General features: G+C 41.6%; 1 protein-coding gene across 1 annotated transcript in view; it reads right to left on the bottom strand.

The window, feature by feature from the left end:
• Positions 1-218: 218 nt before the first annotated feature.
• The window catches only part of LOC127583018 (BMP and activin membrane-bound inhibitor homolog), a 39,352-nt gene continuing 22,586 nt past the window's right edge, over positions 219-16,984 (bottom strand). The window contains exons 2-3 of the mRNA XM_052038710.1: positions 13,582-13,866; positions 219-1,382 (exon numbers count right to left, since the gene is read on the bottom strand). Coding sequence (XP_051894670.1) covers positions 964-1,382; positions 13,582-13,866 — 704 coding nt within the window. The 3' untranslated portion in view covers positions 219-963. The remainder of the gene's footprint in view (positions 1,383-13,581; positions 13,867-16,984) is intronic.

Below are 16,984 nucleotides of genomic sequence, written 5' to 3'. Positions count from 1 at the left end.
TGAAATATCATTTCGTCGGTAGATTTAAGAGTTGTAAGAGGGAAAAAACAAGTTCAGACTGTCTTACTGATATCCGAGTGGGCATGAGCCAATCACACAAAACCACCCCTAACGTCATTAAACTGAGAATGTCACATGTCAGGGCCCAGAACCATTTACCAAGGTAGTTGCTGCACGGATGTTGTCAGGACAAATGGTTAAAATTAGAGTTCAGGCAAACAGTTTAGGAAGAGCACAGAGAGCTTTATTTTGTATCAGCTCTGTAATCATTATATTCTAAACAGCTGGACGATAGAAAGTTATCTACACAGACCTCTGCTTGTTTTAGTCTGACATCTCCTATGCCTACATGCAACTTCACAATTGTATTTCACTATATGGGTTCATATCTTCCTTTGATGGCACTGCCACATCATCTGTTCTGTTCTCCAGAGCATCGTTGCTATGAGGCATAGTTCTTCAGTACTTCATGACGTTTAATCAACAGGAGTGAGGTGAAAGTTGCCACACAGGCAGAAAGCATCAAATGGCATCAGATAAAAGTACCAAAAGTTTGCAGTGTGTTATCAAATTTGTAATTAGATTGTATGTTACATTACAATTATCATTCAGAATGTGTTTATCTGTAAATAAGCCTGACATGCATCATCCATCAGTATAGAAATTGTTGTTCAGCAGGGTCTCGTTGGAGCTTACAGTCTGGCAGTTACATCAGAGAAAAGCATTGCACTCTACACCCCGCCAAGGGTTCATACAAGTTGAACACTGCCAAGTAATACCGTGCCAGGTACCAAAAGCAACAGAAACTGGCACCAAAACAAGTCATAATCTACAAACAGTGTTGCCAATTATTTCCTTATTAATCATTACTGCACTTTAATTGAAATAAGAGGCCAATTTTTAACTTGCATGGTTAATTGGGATTTACCAGGGAAGTTAATGGTTAAGTAGGAATGCCCATAATCACACCAGGGTTGGCTTCTTGTGCCCACTGTATACATCCCAAGGAAAAAATGAGCCAAGCTTCTCACTATAAGGGTCCAAGTGCTGTTGCTGATTATGCACCATGCAGCAGTTTTCATGGTCTCTGGCAATTGTTGCTGTGGGCTCAAAGTCATAGTTTCCCACCAGGACTTTTTCTGTGGGAGGCTCCTGGAAGCTGTAGTGCAGCCGTGAGATCATCTGCTCATGTTGCCGCTGCAGCCGCCTGTTCTCACTGCGCAGCATCCGGAGGGCCAGCACCACCAGCAACACCAAGATGAACGCGCCCGCAATGCACACGGCTATCACCGCTGCCCTGAACCAGATCTCCTTGGCATTGGCTTTCTGCTGGTAGGCCAGGTTCCTGTTCCCTGAGTTCCGCTGTTTCTTGGCTCCTCGGTCTGAAATCAGATCAAGAACCGCTGTTAGCAACAGACTGCAATTACCTCTTCCCGAGGATTCAGGTGATGGAATTGACCATCACAGAGACTATACTTCATATATATGAAAAGTCATCTTTTGTAAAATGCTTGTAATGTACTGTGCTGCTGCAAAAAGCTAATCTTCATGGCACTTATACCCTGTGTGTGTACAGTATGCCTATGACAATACTAAACTTGCAGCTGAACTTGAAGGCATGAAGATTTTCACTCCATATTCTGCTGCATCTCTCAAAAAGCATTTCAACTAAATTTTGATAGTATATTTTCTATACCGGGACATACTTGTGCTTTCATTGTTTGCACTGTAATCTGAGCGTGTGGAAGACCATATTTGATAAAACTGCCTGATTTGCATGCCACGTAATTCAAAAAATTCCCAAGTTTTTGCTTTCTTCATAGTGTCAGTCCTATATGTTCTCTCTTTGTGTGGAGGCTTATTTCTGTGGTTTAAATTGGAATGATATTCTGAATTTACATACTCAAATTTGAAATACAAATTGCTGATTATAATACAATGAAGTCCCCTGTTAATTCACCACATCCTATCAAGGCTGGAGTCTATTTTCTCCAATTTCTCCTCATGGATTAATCCACTGGCCTAAGAGACCAATCACATGACTCTCCCCTGAAGTGCAAAGGTTGTCAGAATCTCCTTGGGTCTCACTGGCCAAAACAGCAAGTGGTCTGTCAAGAACAATGCATGTCCCCGACTCATGCTCTTGTGGTGTAAAATGGTTGGTTGTGTTGGTTCCTTCAGACTGAACTGGAGCTCCTGGGGAGTATTGCTCAAAGCAACAGCTAACGTAATGCACAACTCTTGACATGAATTCTCTTACACTGAAATCTGTGAAACTATTGTAAAATTCCTGGTACATATTTTGGATACCAAGTGTGAATCATAAACTCACATGTCATTACATTTATTACTTAATGGAGTATGGCACAGTTAATTTTCCTATTACTAGTACTTGGTCTGTCTCTGAAAGGGGAATAGGTACTTTTCATATATTTCTATGCTTTCATTTGATGTTCTGTCGGATCTGCTGATTTTCGGACCCGCAGCTTCTTTCAGGAGTCCAAGAATGAGTTGAAAACAACTTGGTGCTTCACAAGGTTTTATTGGAAAAGTTTAAAACAAAGAAAAGGTCACAGAGCACATGGCACTAGCTTTACTACTAGGAGATGAGCTGAGACAAAATGAGAAAATAGACAAAAGATGAGCTAGGGCCGGTGGCGGGGTGGGGGGGAAGTGTGGGGGGGAAGTGTGGGGGGGGGGGCGTGGAGAGAGAGCAAGAGAGTGGTTAACTAAAAACGACACCTTTTATACCTGAGATAAGAGGTACTCCTTAGCTAACAATAGTCCAATCAGGAAACCTATGAGATACCTGTGGCCAAACCAACCAATGAGAAAACACATATTCACCTGATGGATGAACCAATAAGCTAGGAAGTGGCCATTCCTTGTGCAGCCACTTGAGGTGTATTAAACACTATACATGTTAAAAAACTAATTAAAACAGTCCTATTCATAAACAAGTGTTTTCCCACCAATTCACACAGCGATATTCCTACACAATAGTAATGTGTAGTCACACAACTACTTGGAGATTAGGAATAGTTATAAACAAACACCAAGCAGTCAGAGCAGGTTAACTTGGTACTAACATTCAGTTCCTAACACTGATGCTGAACTCAGTACTGGAACCAATATAGGAATAGCTAGACACAGGAATAAGTCAGCAGTTCAACAAAGCTATTCTTTGTTAATAAATTAACCCATTGTTAATCCTCTGACCTCATCTCTCTATTCCCACTCTCTCCATTTGATTTTTTTTCTGTTTCAGAGGTGACCTTACCTCTGTGTCTTATGGTTCTAATCATCAACTTGTGTTCTCTGCTAGCTGGAAACTTTGCTATGGTCAAGAGAGCTTTAATAACCCAGCTAGCAGCGTTTATTGCAGTGCTCCTCAATTAAAAAGGACTTTCACTGGTGTGAAATTCAGTAATGACATTATCTGTGAGGGATGGGGCACAGATTCTCCGTGGATAATAAAAATGCAGATACACTAAGGTCCTCTCCAGTGTAAAAGCACCAACATGAGTGGTCTTGTCCTGTTTCTCAATCACAGCTTAAGCAGCTTTAGACATCCTTTGGAGGCGGTAGTCTGAGTTTGCCTTGCTGAGTTTCCCTCTCATCCCCACAGCAACCTTCATCCTTATGATCTCTGTAAATTAGAAGCCTCTCAAACCCCAAAGGCCTAACGTACTGGTGACAAATTACTGCTTTATTTTACTTTTGGTTCTGTGGCTTTGCTTTGTCTGAAGCCAGTGAGACCAGCAGGATTTCCAGGCCTCAGTCAGTGCTCAGCCCTGCTCCCACTCCATGTAACTAGGGAGAGGCTGGATACATGGTCATGTTTACAGTAAGGTTAAGGCAGAATTGCCCTAACAAACGGATACAAGAGGGCTCTGTGCAATGTTTACTGACCTCCCAGTACAACATGGCCAAACTCATGAGTACACAGATACTACATCAGTGGATAATGAAAATTCCCAGTGAGAATCACACTTGCATGCCTGACACAGATCTAATGATGTTATTCAATATTACACACCATTGGACTAATGGAAGTTGTTTTTTAACAATATTACTCTGGACTGAAATTTATTGTTGAGATACTAGATCAGTGTGAGGTAACAGAACCTAGTAACAATAAATGAGCTTCCTTCTAATGTCCATCTGTTGTTCGGTTTAGTATTGAGAGTAACATGTGGTATATGTAATAATGGTTGGTACTTTTTTAGAATTGTACCACACGGCCATTTGCTATCTGTGTATGTATTGCAACAATGTTTAGGGTGCTGTGTTCTCGAGAGTCTGCCTCTGTGAAGAAGTTGCCTGCCTGTGTGATAAAAGGCACATGGTAGAGATATGAAAAATACTGTTGTTAGTTCAAATAGCCAGCTATCGTCCAGCATCACAGTGAATGAATGAGGCCGTAGGGAGGCACTAATTAGAAATAACTTAGTTTTGATTCCTGGCTTGATAAGTTGGCTCATCTCTGCTTTAATGGCAAGAGGGAGAAATTACAATTGGGCTTACTAAAATAAGTTTCAGCCAGGGAAAATTTCATGCAAATGTTCTGCTCTTGATCTTCTGGAAAGTGTGCTGGATCTGGTCAGAGCTTGGCTGTGATTTCTTCCCCACCCTCCAGTGCACTTGCCTGCCAGCATAGATTGTCTAGGTTCACATATGATGACTGCCTCTTTGGGCAGTGAACCAGGCACCAAATAGCTGCCAACATTTAGTGATGCAAACCACAACAAGAGTCCCACCCTCACAAGAGAAAATTAGGAAAAGAAACACAAAGAAGGTTGCAAGCTGTGGGACAGAGTTTGAGGAAACAGGGTGGTAATCTGAAAACAGTGGGGAATGACTGAACACCCTGATTTTCTGGTCTCTGTCTTCCCCAGGACTGATTTCTCAATAACAAGAGCATTGACGTGACTGTGGACACTTCCAATTGCAAAGTAGGATTTCATACTGTTAATGAGACTGACCTTATTTCTATATGTGTATGTGTATGCACACTCTGCTGGCTTTGGTTGTTCATCCAGCCAGCCCAGAAACTCCTGTAGGTGATCTAGACATGATTCACCACACTGATGTGTGCACTGGATTATCTGTCCGCAAACCTGACCTCACACACACTGGGCCCACAGCTGGTCAGCTACAGCAAGACGTTTGTCTTTTATTCACAGCCCGACTAGTCGGTATTAACAAGGTTAGAACTAGAAGGCAGCCAGTAATCACGCTCCATTGGTCAGCCATCCAAGACCTCTATCAGATACGACTTGTCTAAGTTTCAAACTAAAGATGACCTTTATGTTGTTTTTATTCCTCTTTCCCTCCTAATTTATCTTAGGTGCCCTCGGGATAGTTGTCAATTCCAAATGAAAGGGTGCAGACTACATTTATAATGAAGGTCTCTCTTGCTGAGCTAACAACTGAGATCAGGTCCCAAAAGACTGAAATAACTACATTTCTAATTTTTACTCTTTCTTTATATAATTGCCTATTTTATACTCACTCTTTCCCTTTACCTAAGAACAGTTTAGCTAAGGATCAATCAGTCACTTTGAGGGATCCAGAGGCAGCCATGCCAGGCTGTGGCGTATTGGAGTTATAGAGTCATACAGCATGGAATCAGGTCCTTCAGCACACGTAGTCTGCATCATCCATCAACCATCCATTTGCAAAGATCCTGTACTATTCCCAATTTTTATTCTCTCCGCATTCCCATTAACATTCCACACCCCCCCACAACCACCACCACCCCTGGTCTCCCAGGTTCCACCACTCTCCTGTACCCTGTACACTAAGGGCAATTTACAGTAGCCAATTAACCTACAGAGCTGCATACCTTTGGGATGTGGAAGGAAACCAGAGCAGCTGGAGGAAATCCATATGGTCACAGGGAGAACTTGCAAACTCCTCACAGACAGCACCCTGGGTTAGGATCAAACTCGGGTCTCTGGAGCTGTGAGACAGCAGCTCTACTGGCTGTGTCACCCCACTGAGTGTAGGAGGGTCATTTTAAAAACAGGACAAGATGTGGATAAATTAGTAAAGGCTTTGCTATGCTGATAAAGATCTTTTAAACAGGAGGAGGATCAGGGTAAAATAATTAAAGGACTATAAATGGTTCGCCATGGCCAATAAATCAATGATTTTGAACTGTGACTGTTTAAGTTGATGTCGAGTTGCTGCTATTCATTTTCCTAAACAAATTCCATTTTCAAAGATTTATATTTGCAAAATTATGTGTTTCTTCAGAAACAGAAAGCTTACAATTCAAAATAAAAATGACAGGATGTTTGTGTTCAACATCAACTATCTAACTTAAATTATTTGCAACACATTAACCTTCTCTGTGCTGAACCCTCTTTACTTTACAATTGACAGGGGATAATGATTTCAGATGGTATCACTATGGATCTATATAAATATCTAACGTTGAATGTTATGAGTATTGCACATACAACTACATATATTTAAATAAATGTATGTATAATGCATACATTTACACAAGCACACCATGATAAGCAGACTGACAGAGCTGAAATCATGATTCATTAGACTGCTTCCTATTCTCAAATCTGCACTAACGTTCTATTCAAGCAGTAGTTGTAGAGTGAAAGAAGCAGTTGGCAAGACTTATATTGTAAGCAGTGGCTAGTTTACAACTGTAATCTGCCACTACCCATATGCACACTCTGTATGTCTACTACATTTTTTTGTTGATGTTAGCAGAGTGAACATACCATTGTGCAGTGCAAAGTTTAAATGAGATACCATTAAATGCAATCTAAAACCTAATTGCAAAACATGATTTATGTCTGGATATTCAATCACTGCCTCCCATGTGTATTATCAGCTTGCCTTATGCAAAGAAGCCAGAGGGTGCTTTTGATTAATGTCAGTTGGTATTACTCTTGCAATTTTCTACAGTAAGAATGTTGAAGCTGGCCTATGCCTTCAATGAAGACCTGCACCTGTATTAGCTAAAGGATCTGAACCTACATAGCTGGTGCCAAGAAACCTACTAGAATAGGATATTCTTCCTTCACATAAGTTCCTGTTTTCTTATTTTGCCCTGTTTCCTGGGAGCACCGGCCATCATTGCCCCTGCTCCATGTGCCCGTGTCTCTGTCAGCCATCAGTGGCATGTTGCCCATATCACCCTCTCCTGCTCAAAGATGAATCTGCTCCAATGAGTACAAAGCCATTAAAGCTGTGCTCCTCTGTAAGAAACCTCGTCACAGTGAGAGATCACAAAGGTGAGCCCATTGCATGGTCTGCCTGCACAAGCCTGAAACTTCCAATTCTAATGCCTTTTCGGTCATGTAAAATGGGATATCTATCCCTTGAGAGCTCGCACTAAACTGGCATCAGTCCCTGGAAGCACTGCTTCATTTCCACATTGAAGCACCTTTAGGGCTCTGGACTTTCATCTCATGCTGAAGATTTCAATATCAGACTTTTAAAAGTTGCAGATCCTGAGAACTGTACAAGAACATTTAAGTCAGGAGTGGGATTCTACATGGTACAAATCTAAAATAAAATGTAGTGGCTCTGCTTTATTGCACTCAACTGTTATCGCTGTTCCTTCAATGCTCCTTCAGAACACAGGACCCCAACTCAAAGGGCAGGATCACTGACAAGAATTCCCATTACAGACATTGAGAGTGAATTAGGCCTTGTACATGACATCCACTTTCATTGCCACAACCAGCCACCACTATTCACATTATACAGAACATAGAGGATCGAGAATGAATTGACTTGATGTTCCACAACTGAAAGAATTATTACTTTGTTTTTATGGCAACAACATTTTGTTTGAGATAAGTGATGGGGTTTGCATTTATAGATGGAAATTTTGACTTAGGTATCTGCTTCTCATCTCGGGCAATCTTTGTCAATGGAAATATAAATTAAGACACTGCTATTACTAGAATTCCAGGATTGCCCCACAGACTCCAAAGGTAGATCATCTGTGGGCAGCCCGTGACCCAAGGAGTGGGCAACGTTTAATGATTATTAAAATATCAGTCATAAGAACAGGGCTCGTTGACTGGCAATCAAGAATCAGCCACTTGGTACTGAAGAGTCCATTTGCTCTCTGCATGGCTGTGGGAAGTCAGGAGTGTCAGGGTGAAGTGATAGTGGACAAGAGGCTGTGATGAAATGTTCAGGATTATGTTCAAGCAGAGTTAGGAACCCTACTGGTTGGGCAGGCACAGTAGCACAGCGGTTAGCCTAATGCTATTACAGCGCCAGCGACCTGGGGTTCAATTCCATCCACTGTCTGTAAGGAGTTTGAACGTTCTCCCTGTGTCTGCATGGGATTCCTCCGGGTGCTCCGGTTTCCTCCCACATTCCAAAGACATACGGGTTAGGAAGTTGTGGGCATGCTATGTTGGCGCCGGAAGCATGGCGACACTTGTGGGCTGCTGCCAGAACACTCTACGCAAAAGATGTATTTCACTGTGTGTTTTGATGTGCATGTGACTAATAAAGATACCTTATCCAATCCTATCCTATCCTATCCTACTGGTGACTCATGTGCAGTGAATCAGCTAGGCAGGGGTAGTGGTGATGGAGACATAGAAAATGTAAGCTCAGTGGCTGAAGGAACAGAGCATAAAGTCATACAGCATGAAACAGGCTCTTCGCCCAACTAGTCCTTGCCGACCAAGATGCCCATCCAAGCTAATCCCATTTGCCCCTGTTTAGCCCATATCCTTTTAAACCTTTCCAATCCATGTACCTGTCCAACTGTCTTTTAAAAGTTGTTATTGAGCCTGCCTCAAACATTTCCTCTGGCAGCTCATTCCCTATACTTACCACTCTCAGTGTAAAAAAGTTGCCCCTCAAGTTCCTCTTCAATCATCCCCCTCTCACCTTAAACCTTTGCCCTCTAGTTCTTGATTCCCCAACCCTGGGAAAAATAGGGTGCTTGCACCCTATCTATGCCCCTCATGATTTTATACACCTCCATAAGATCACCTCTCAGTCTCCTACGCTTCAAGGTAAAAAGTCCCAGCTTGTCCAGCCTCTCCTTATAACTCAGTCTCTTGAGTCCCGGCAATATCCTTGTAAAGCTTTTCTGCACTCTGCCCAGTTTACTACATCTTTCCTATGACAGGGTAACCAAAACTGAACACCAGACTCCAAGTGTGGCCTCACCAGCGTCTTGTACAACTGCAACATAACCACCCAACTTTTATACTCAGTGCCCTGACTGCTGAAGGCCAATGTGCCAAGAGTCTTCTTCACACAATGGAGGAGCACAAATGGAGGAGGATGAAGGATGGAGAAGCCAGTTATTCGGCCAATGTGCCCAGTGTTACAGGACCACATAATATCATGGATATTGGAAGGAACTGTGCCATGTAAAGATTTGATGCTGATGTTGAGAGTCTAAATTGTTGATTGTCTGGGATCTGAGAAGCTAGTTGGGAAGGAGTAAGGGGGCAGAGGAACGTAGGTTTCAAATGAAGACCTGAGCCAATGTATCCTCAGTGTCATATTTTATGAAAGGCAAAAATGTATCAACTTAACCAATTAAATCACTGTTCTGATGAAGCATTATTATTGCAAAGCACAAACTTGCCCTTTTCTTTCAGAGGCTGATGGACTGGCTAAAACTTTCTACCTATATTAATGATTATTAAAAGTTTTCAAAGTGTTTGAAAAGCAAATGCATACACTGAACAAGACACAGTTTCCTTGCCTGTTTGTAATGTTGATTAATCCTGTAGCAACAGTAATTTTCCAAAGTCCATTGTGGGGAGGCCACAGATGCAACACTTGCACATCGAACATAGAACAGTACAACCCAGGAACAGGCCCTTTGTTCCACAATGTACCGACCATGATGCCACATTAAACTAATTCCATCTGCCTGCACATGACCCATTTCTCTCCATTCCCTGCATGTTCATGTGCCTGTCTAAATGCCTCTTAAACGCCACTATCATGCCTGCTTCCACAAACGCCCCTGGCTGCACATTCCTACTGCTCTGTGTGAAAAACTTGCCTCGCAAGTTTCCTTTAAACCTTCCCACCTCACCTTAAGGCAATGCCCATGTGTTTCCAAACACCGAGAGATTTAGTTGCTTCCTTCTGTGAGGAACAGCACAGAGATTCAGAAAGGGCAAGCAGAACTGCTTTGAAAAATAAGCCAGCATGGAAATTGGCAATTTTTCCTCAGCGTTTCTCCCTTTTTGCTGCTAAGTATTTCTTCCAATTTTATTAGGTAGATCTTCCATTTTTTAACTCCATTTTGTAATACATTCACCAACTAGTAACATAGCTCTGTTTCCAGCTTTTTTTTTAAGTATATTTACTTTTCTACTTTGTCTTGGGTACAGAGATATTCATGTCAATATTTGGTTGACTGGCTCATTTTTATTTATATATCAGTCAGGCTGTGATTGAAGACAAAATGCACTCTGGCTCTCTACCTAAATATATGAAAGTGTGCTGTTCCTGCTGCTTTTACCTCTGGGAAATGCTGTAATACAGGGATTTACCTTGTTTATGACTTCAGTTTATAATGCAAACACAGTCATCTAACATCACTCCGACCAGTGACTGGGGCATTTGATCAGGAGGTTCTGAGCAGCAAAGTGAAGTATTTCACCAATATATCAAAGAACGTGAGTCACCTGATTTTAACGCAACTTACTTCCTGGAGGACACAAGGATGTTGCAGTGACATGCAGAAGGACATACTAGATAGTAAAACTTGCTCTGTTCTTCAAGGGTTGCAATGCATTCTGAATTGTTTAACTGTGTAGTAAGTGCACTCTAGTTTCTGTCCCAGTAGCTGTGGATTCAAGTCCCAATCAAGACATGTTAATTAAAAAAAAACTAAAATGATCACTTCAGTCAATACTGAGAACAGAACACAAGATAATTGGAGCATAATTAGGCTATCAGGCCCTTCAAGCTGCCCCACCATTCAATATGATCATTCTTGATCTATGCTGGTCTCAAATCCTCTTCTGTGCCAGTTCCCTGTAATCCTTAATTCCTCAATCTTTCAAATATTTATCCACCTTAAATACATCAAATGATCTGGTCTCCACCACTATCACAGGCAGAGAATTCCAGAGATTCACTACTCTCTGAGAGAAGAAATTTCTACACACCTCAGTTTTAAATGACCGGCCCTTTATTTTGTACCTGCGTCCCCTTGCTCATGATTCTCCCACTTGGGAAAACATCTTAACATCTACCCTGTCAAGGACCCTCAGAGCTGCTGCATTTTAAACATGATGTTAACCCAAGGGACCATCTGTCTAGGTAGCAGGCAGTTGAGGGCTCTGCCCGAGCTGATTGCCCACCCCTCTTTTGGGGTTACGTCTGTGCCCATGTGCCCCTGGAGAAGGAGCATGTGGTATCCACTGATACAATAGGGGGTTTCTGGGACTGGTGGGCGCCACGGGGGCTCGAGTGCATTCTGGATAGTGATGACCGTGTTATAATTTGAAACTGTAAAAATAGTGTGTATCATGAAGTACTGTAATATTGTATTAACGTGATGCTGCAATCACTGAACAAAGCACCTTTGGAAAGAGAAAAAAAAGGGGCCATCATGATACCATGGGACGATTTTGAAGACGGATAGGGGAGATATCGTTGTCTATTGGTCAATATTTATTCCTCATGCAATGGCACTAACATAGATTGTCTGATCATTGCCATGTTGCTGTTTGTGAGATCCTGCCTTGTGCAAATTGGTTGAGTTTCTTACATTACAGTAATGAATACCATAGAAAAATTAAAGCAATGAAAGACATTGTATAAATCATGATTTTCTTGTAGGTGGTTGTGGACCTTCTCTGATGGCAATGGAAAGTTCCAATAAGCCAGACATATGAAACTAAAAGGCAGCCAGCTCCCATGGTTGGTAGGTTCATTGGCTGCTGTGAATAACCTCACAGAGGCAGTAGAACCAGTCGATGGACTTGTGCACATGAGAGAGAATAGAATGCAGGGAAAATGTGGGGAAATGAGATTGCTGCAAGAACCAGCATAGGCTCAATGGGCCAAATGGCCTCCATCTATGACATAATAAAAAATTAGAAATATTAGCAAGCCACTAAGAAAGGTTTGTCTCCATCTTTTGAATATGATCTAATGAATTCATGCTTGCTTCCTCCATGAAGATGCATGCAGAACACAAGTGAAAATGACAACAGTAATTGTTTCAACCCTCCCCACTTAACTGTGGGAACTACAGAACGTCAATCATGTGCCGGAGGTACAGCGCTTGAGGTTAAGGGATTTTACGAAGCATTAGCAAGACCACACAGGGAGAATTGTGTACATCTGTGGTCACTGTACTTACACAAGGATATAGAAGCAGGGGAAGGGATTTAGAAATTATACCAATAATTCCCAGATTAGGTCATTGAGCTACGATGATAAACTAAAGAAATCATGTCTGTTCTCATCAGAAAATATATCCTACTGGGAGAGAAAATGCTAGACTTTAACATAATGAAATGAATTGATGGTGTGTTGCAAAACTACATCAGATCAATTTGCAGCAAGTGGAAGAGGGAGTCACAAGCAGTGTCCAAACATTCAAAGGAAAATACACCCTTAACTTTCCTCATTGCCTCCCCTCAATAATTGCATCTTTGCTTCTGAAACACATCAGCAATAAGTCAGTAGGCAGCATTCTGATAGAGAAAAGTTGTAAGAAAATAGTGTGACTTCTTCACAACTGCAATGACTGATCATAGAACTGGCTTCAAATACTGCAAGCAAGCAAACTGAAATCGCCAAAATGGAATTATTTCAATTTCTCTTTCAATGGTATCTATAGGATTAAGGAGGAAACAAAGATAATAAATGATAATTAAGAATAAAGATAACAAATGGACTAACTGGATCATGGACAGAACCTGAGAGATTGGACAAATCAAAGGGGTAAAATATCCTGAACCCATCCCTACTTCCTTATACTTTTAAAACTGTAAATGAAAGACCTTGAACTTGCTCTGAAATACCAAACGTTCCTTAAAGCTTTTAACTTTCTTTAGATTCTTAAATAATTATATTTTAAATTTGTTTAAAGGTAAAAAAGAAGGCATAATAATAAAAAATGAGGCAAAAACTAAAACAATTATGCTGAAAAATCTAAAGACCATTTGTCATCTTTTTTCCCAGCTCAATCCCCTGCCTCATTGAAAAGGGTACCAATATTATTCCAATTTGACCATATTAATCATATCAACGTGCATTACTGGGAGACAGTCCGACAGGAACAATTAATGCAGCAGCGAATAAATTACAAAAACTTCTTTGGATTAGAATACTCTCTACTGGTTTTGATATTGACATTTTTCAGACTATATGATAGAATTACTTGGGGCTCGGGGAGCAAAGGATAACATGAGATTTAAGACAAGAACAAGTTGAAAAAGACTAGGGTATGTTTGAAAAATTTGGTGTCCCAATGCTTTGCACCTCTGTCGCATGTGTTAGACCATTAGATAGTGATCCCATATTCACTCTTTGTATGAAGCGACTCTCAAATGCATCATGCACAACTAATACTCTAAGATTTATTACCTGACATGCTACTCCCAGAATGCAGCAAAACTTCCTGTAACCCTTTATAATTACACATATCTTCCCAGCAACATTCCAAGAGTGACCAGTGTCCTTTGTGGTGGTTATAATTTTGTGCATGGCAGATCTCCGTTGTATTTGAGAAAGTGTCTGTACAGCCATGTAGTAAGGGAGAATTGGCATTCTGAGGGTCCAGTAGTCTGGTAAAGCAGGCAGAGAGCTGGGACTTGCACATGTAGCCTGTTGCTACACACTGTGGCCCATCACAGTAACATCTGATTTCACCTGAAAAAGACAAGAAGTTTTAATGAATAGGAAGATTTATTGAGGAAAATGGAGACCCACAGTCAAGCAATAAGTTGGAACAATCTATTACCAATAATATTGGTTCAGGTTCAAAGTTACTTTAAGGTGCAGAACTATTGAATAATATTTTCAGTTAAATTTGATTATTATTGCTAGCTCTTGAAGGAAGGTGAAATATTAATAATTCCCATATGATATTATATATTCCTGCTTTGGCAGTTGCTGTGATAGGTATTGAACCTGCCATTAATTCCATCATTCCCACAGACCCCTTCTCCTTATTTCCCTGTAATCCTAAATGATTGGCTCACACATGCCCATAACTCCTCTTTCATCCTTTTGTCACTTTCCAATCTTAAGGGGTAATTTACAACGGCTAATTAGGGCATCCCAAACCAGTTTGTACTCTGGCCCGAAGGAAACAGCAGAGGCCTCTAATGTCCTTCAGGGAAGGAAGTCTGTCACTTACCCAATCCAGCCCATATGTGACTCCAGACCCATCAATATGGTTGATTCTTAACTAGCTCCTCCAATCAGGGACAATTAAGGATGGATAATAAATGCTGACATTGGTAATGTTGTGCACATCTCATGAGTGAACAAACAAAGATAAAAGTAAGGGTAAGATTGGCAACACAGAAAAGGAAATGAGGAAAAGCTTGTTATTACTACTTTTTGACAAAGTAAAATGCCACAACAGTAATCTAGATCAGCTATTGGGTTGCTTGGATGAGTAATGCTGCTCAGTTAGATTTTGACTGACCTGTGCCTTAATTTCAATTTTCCATCTTGATTCTGTAACCTCTATACCAAAAATTTTCAATCCAAGTTTGAAATTTTTCGGACTTTGGTGGAAGAGTTCAGATTTTTGTAATGTGTCATGTGAAAACACACATTATGACATCACCCTGAATAGTCCAGCTCTAATTTTAAGGACCTGTCTCCTTAACTGAGTGAGATTTAATAAGGAAATAGTTTGTCCCTATCCAGCCTATTAAATCCTTTAATCGCCTCAGAAATCTCAATCAGATCACTGTTTAAGATTTTATATTCCAGAGGATGAAAACCCAAACTCTACAACTTGTCCTTGTAATTCTAGTTTTATTCTGGTGAGTCTGTGCTCACCTCCAAGGCCAACACTTTCCTGACATGCAGTATCTAGAACTAGAACATAGAACATTGAACACTACAGCACAGTACAGGCCCTTCGGCCCACAATGTTGTGCTGACATTTTATCCTGCTCTAAGATCTATCTAACCCTTCCCTCCCACATAGCCCCCTATTTTTCTATCATTCATGTGTCTTTCTAAGAGTCTCTTAAATGTCCCTAATGTATCTGCCCCCACAACCTCTGCCAACAGTGCATTCCACGCACCCACCACTCTCTGTGTAAAAAACTTACGCCTGACATCCCCCTTATACTTTCCTCCAATCACCTTAAAATTATGTCCCCTCATGTTAGCCATTGTCGCACTGGGAAAAAGTCTCTGACTGTCCACTCGATCTATGCCTCTTATCATCTTGTACACCTCTATCAAGTCACCTCTCATCCTCCTTCTCTCCACAGAGAAAAGCCCTAGCTCGCTCAACCTATCCTCATAAGACATGCTCTCCAATCCAGGCAACATCCTGGTAAATCTCCTCTGCACCCTCTCGAAAGCTTCCACATCCTTCCTATAATGAGGCGACCAGAACTGAACACAATACTCCAAGTGTGATCTAACCAGAGTTCTATAGAGCTGCAACATCACCTCGCAGCTTTTGAACTCAGTACCCTGACTAATGAAGGCCAACGCTCCATACACCTTCTTAACAACCCTATCGACCCGCGTGGCTATCTTGAGGGATCTATGGACGTGGACCCCGAGATCCCTTTGTTCTTCCACACTGCTAAGAGTCCTGCCATTAACCTTGTATTCTGCCTTCAAATTCGATCTCCCAAAGTGTATCACTTCACACTTATCTGGGTTGAACTCCATCTGCCACTTCTCAGCCCAGCTCTGCATTCTATTAATATCCTGTTGTAATCTACAGCATCCTTCTACACTATCCACCAACCTTTGTATCATCAGCGAACTTACTAACCCACCCTTCCACATCCTCATCCAAGCTATTTATAAAAATCACAAAGAGCAGGGGTCCCAGAACAGGTCCCTGTGGAACACCACTGGCCACCGACCTCCAGGCAGAATATGCTCCATCTACCACCACCCTCTGTCTTCTATGGGCGAGCCAATTCTGAATCCACACAGCCACGTTTCCCTGGATCCTATGCCTCCTGACTTTCTGAATAAGCCTTCCATGAGGAACCTTATCAAACGCCTTACTAAAATCCATGTACACCACATCCATTGCTCTACCTTCATCAATGTGCTTTGTCACATCCTCAAAGAATTCAATCAGGCTCATGAGGCACGACCTGCCCCTCACAAAGCCATGCTGACTGTCCTTAATCAGCCTAAGCTTCTCTAAATGCCCATAAGTCCTGTCTCTAAGAATCTTCTCCAGTAATTTGCCCACCACTGAAGTAAGACTCACTGGTCTGTAATTCCCAGGGTTATCCCTACTCCCTTTCGTAAACAAAGGAACAATATTTGCCACCCTCCAATCATCTGGCACTACCCTGTGGCCAGTGAGAACGTAAAGATCGTCGCCAAAGCCGCAGCAATCTCTTCCCTCGCTTCCCGTAATAACCTTCGATATATCCCATCCGGCCCCGGTGACTTATCTATCCTAATGTTTTTCAATAGTTTCAGCACATCCTCTTTCCTCACATCAACATGTCCTAGTGTATCAGCCTGTCATATGCCATCCTCACAAACGTCAAGGTCTCTCTCACTGGTGAATACTGAAGCAAAGTATTCATTAAGGACGTCCCCTACCTCTTCCGACTCCAGGCACGTTTCCTCTTTTATCCCTGATCAGTCCTACCCTCACTCTAGTCATCCTCTTATTCTTCACATGCAGTATTCCAGATGGTGTACAGCTTCAATCGAACTGGCATCCCGTTGTATCACAGCACCATTAAGATAATGACCAAAATTCAATTGGCTACTTTAACCTGAGTCTATCCAGTATTTTTTACCAATATCTGTA

This window comes from Pristis pectinata, chromosome 25 (genome assembly GCF_009764475.1).
Source record: "Pristis pectinata isolate sPriPec2 chromosome 25, sPriPec2.1.pri, whole genome shotgun sequence".
NCBI classification, from domain to species: Eukaryota; Metazoa; Chordata; class Chondrichthyes; order Rhinopristiformes; family Pristidae; genus Pristis; species Pristis pectinata.
Note: the sequence above shows the minus strand (reverse complement) of the source record. Positions and strands in the feature narration are given on the sequence as shown.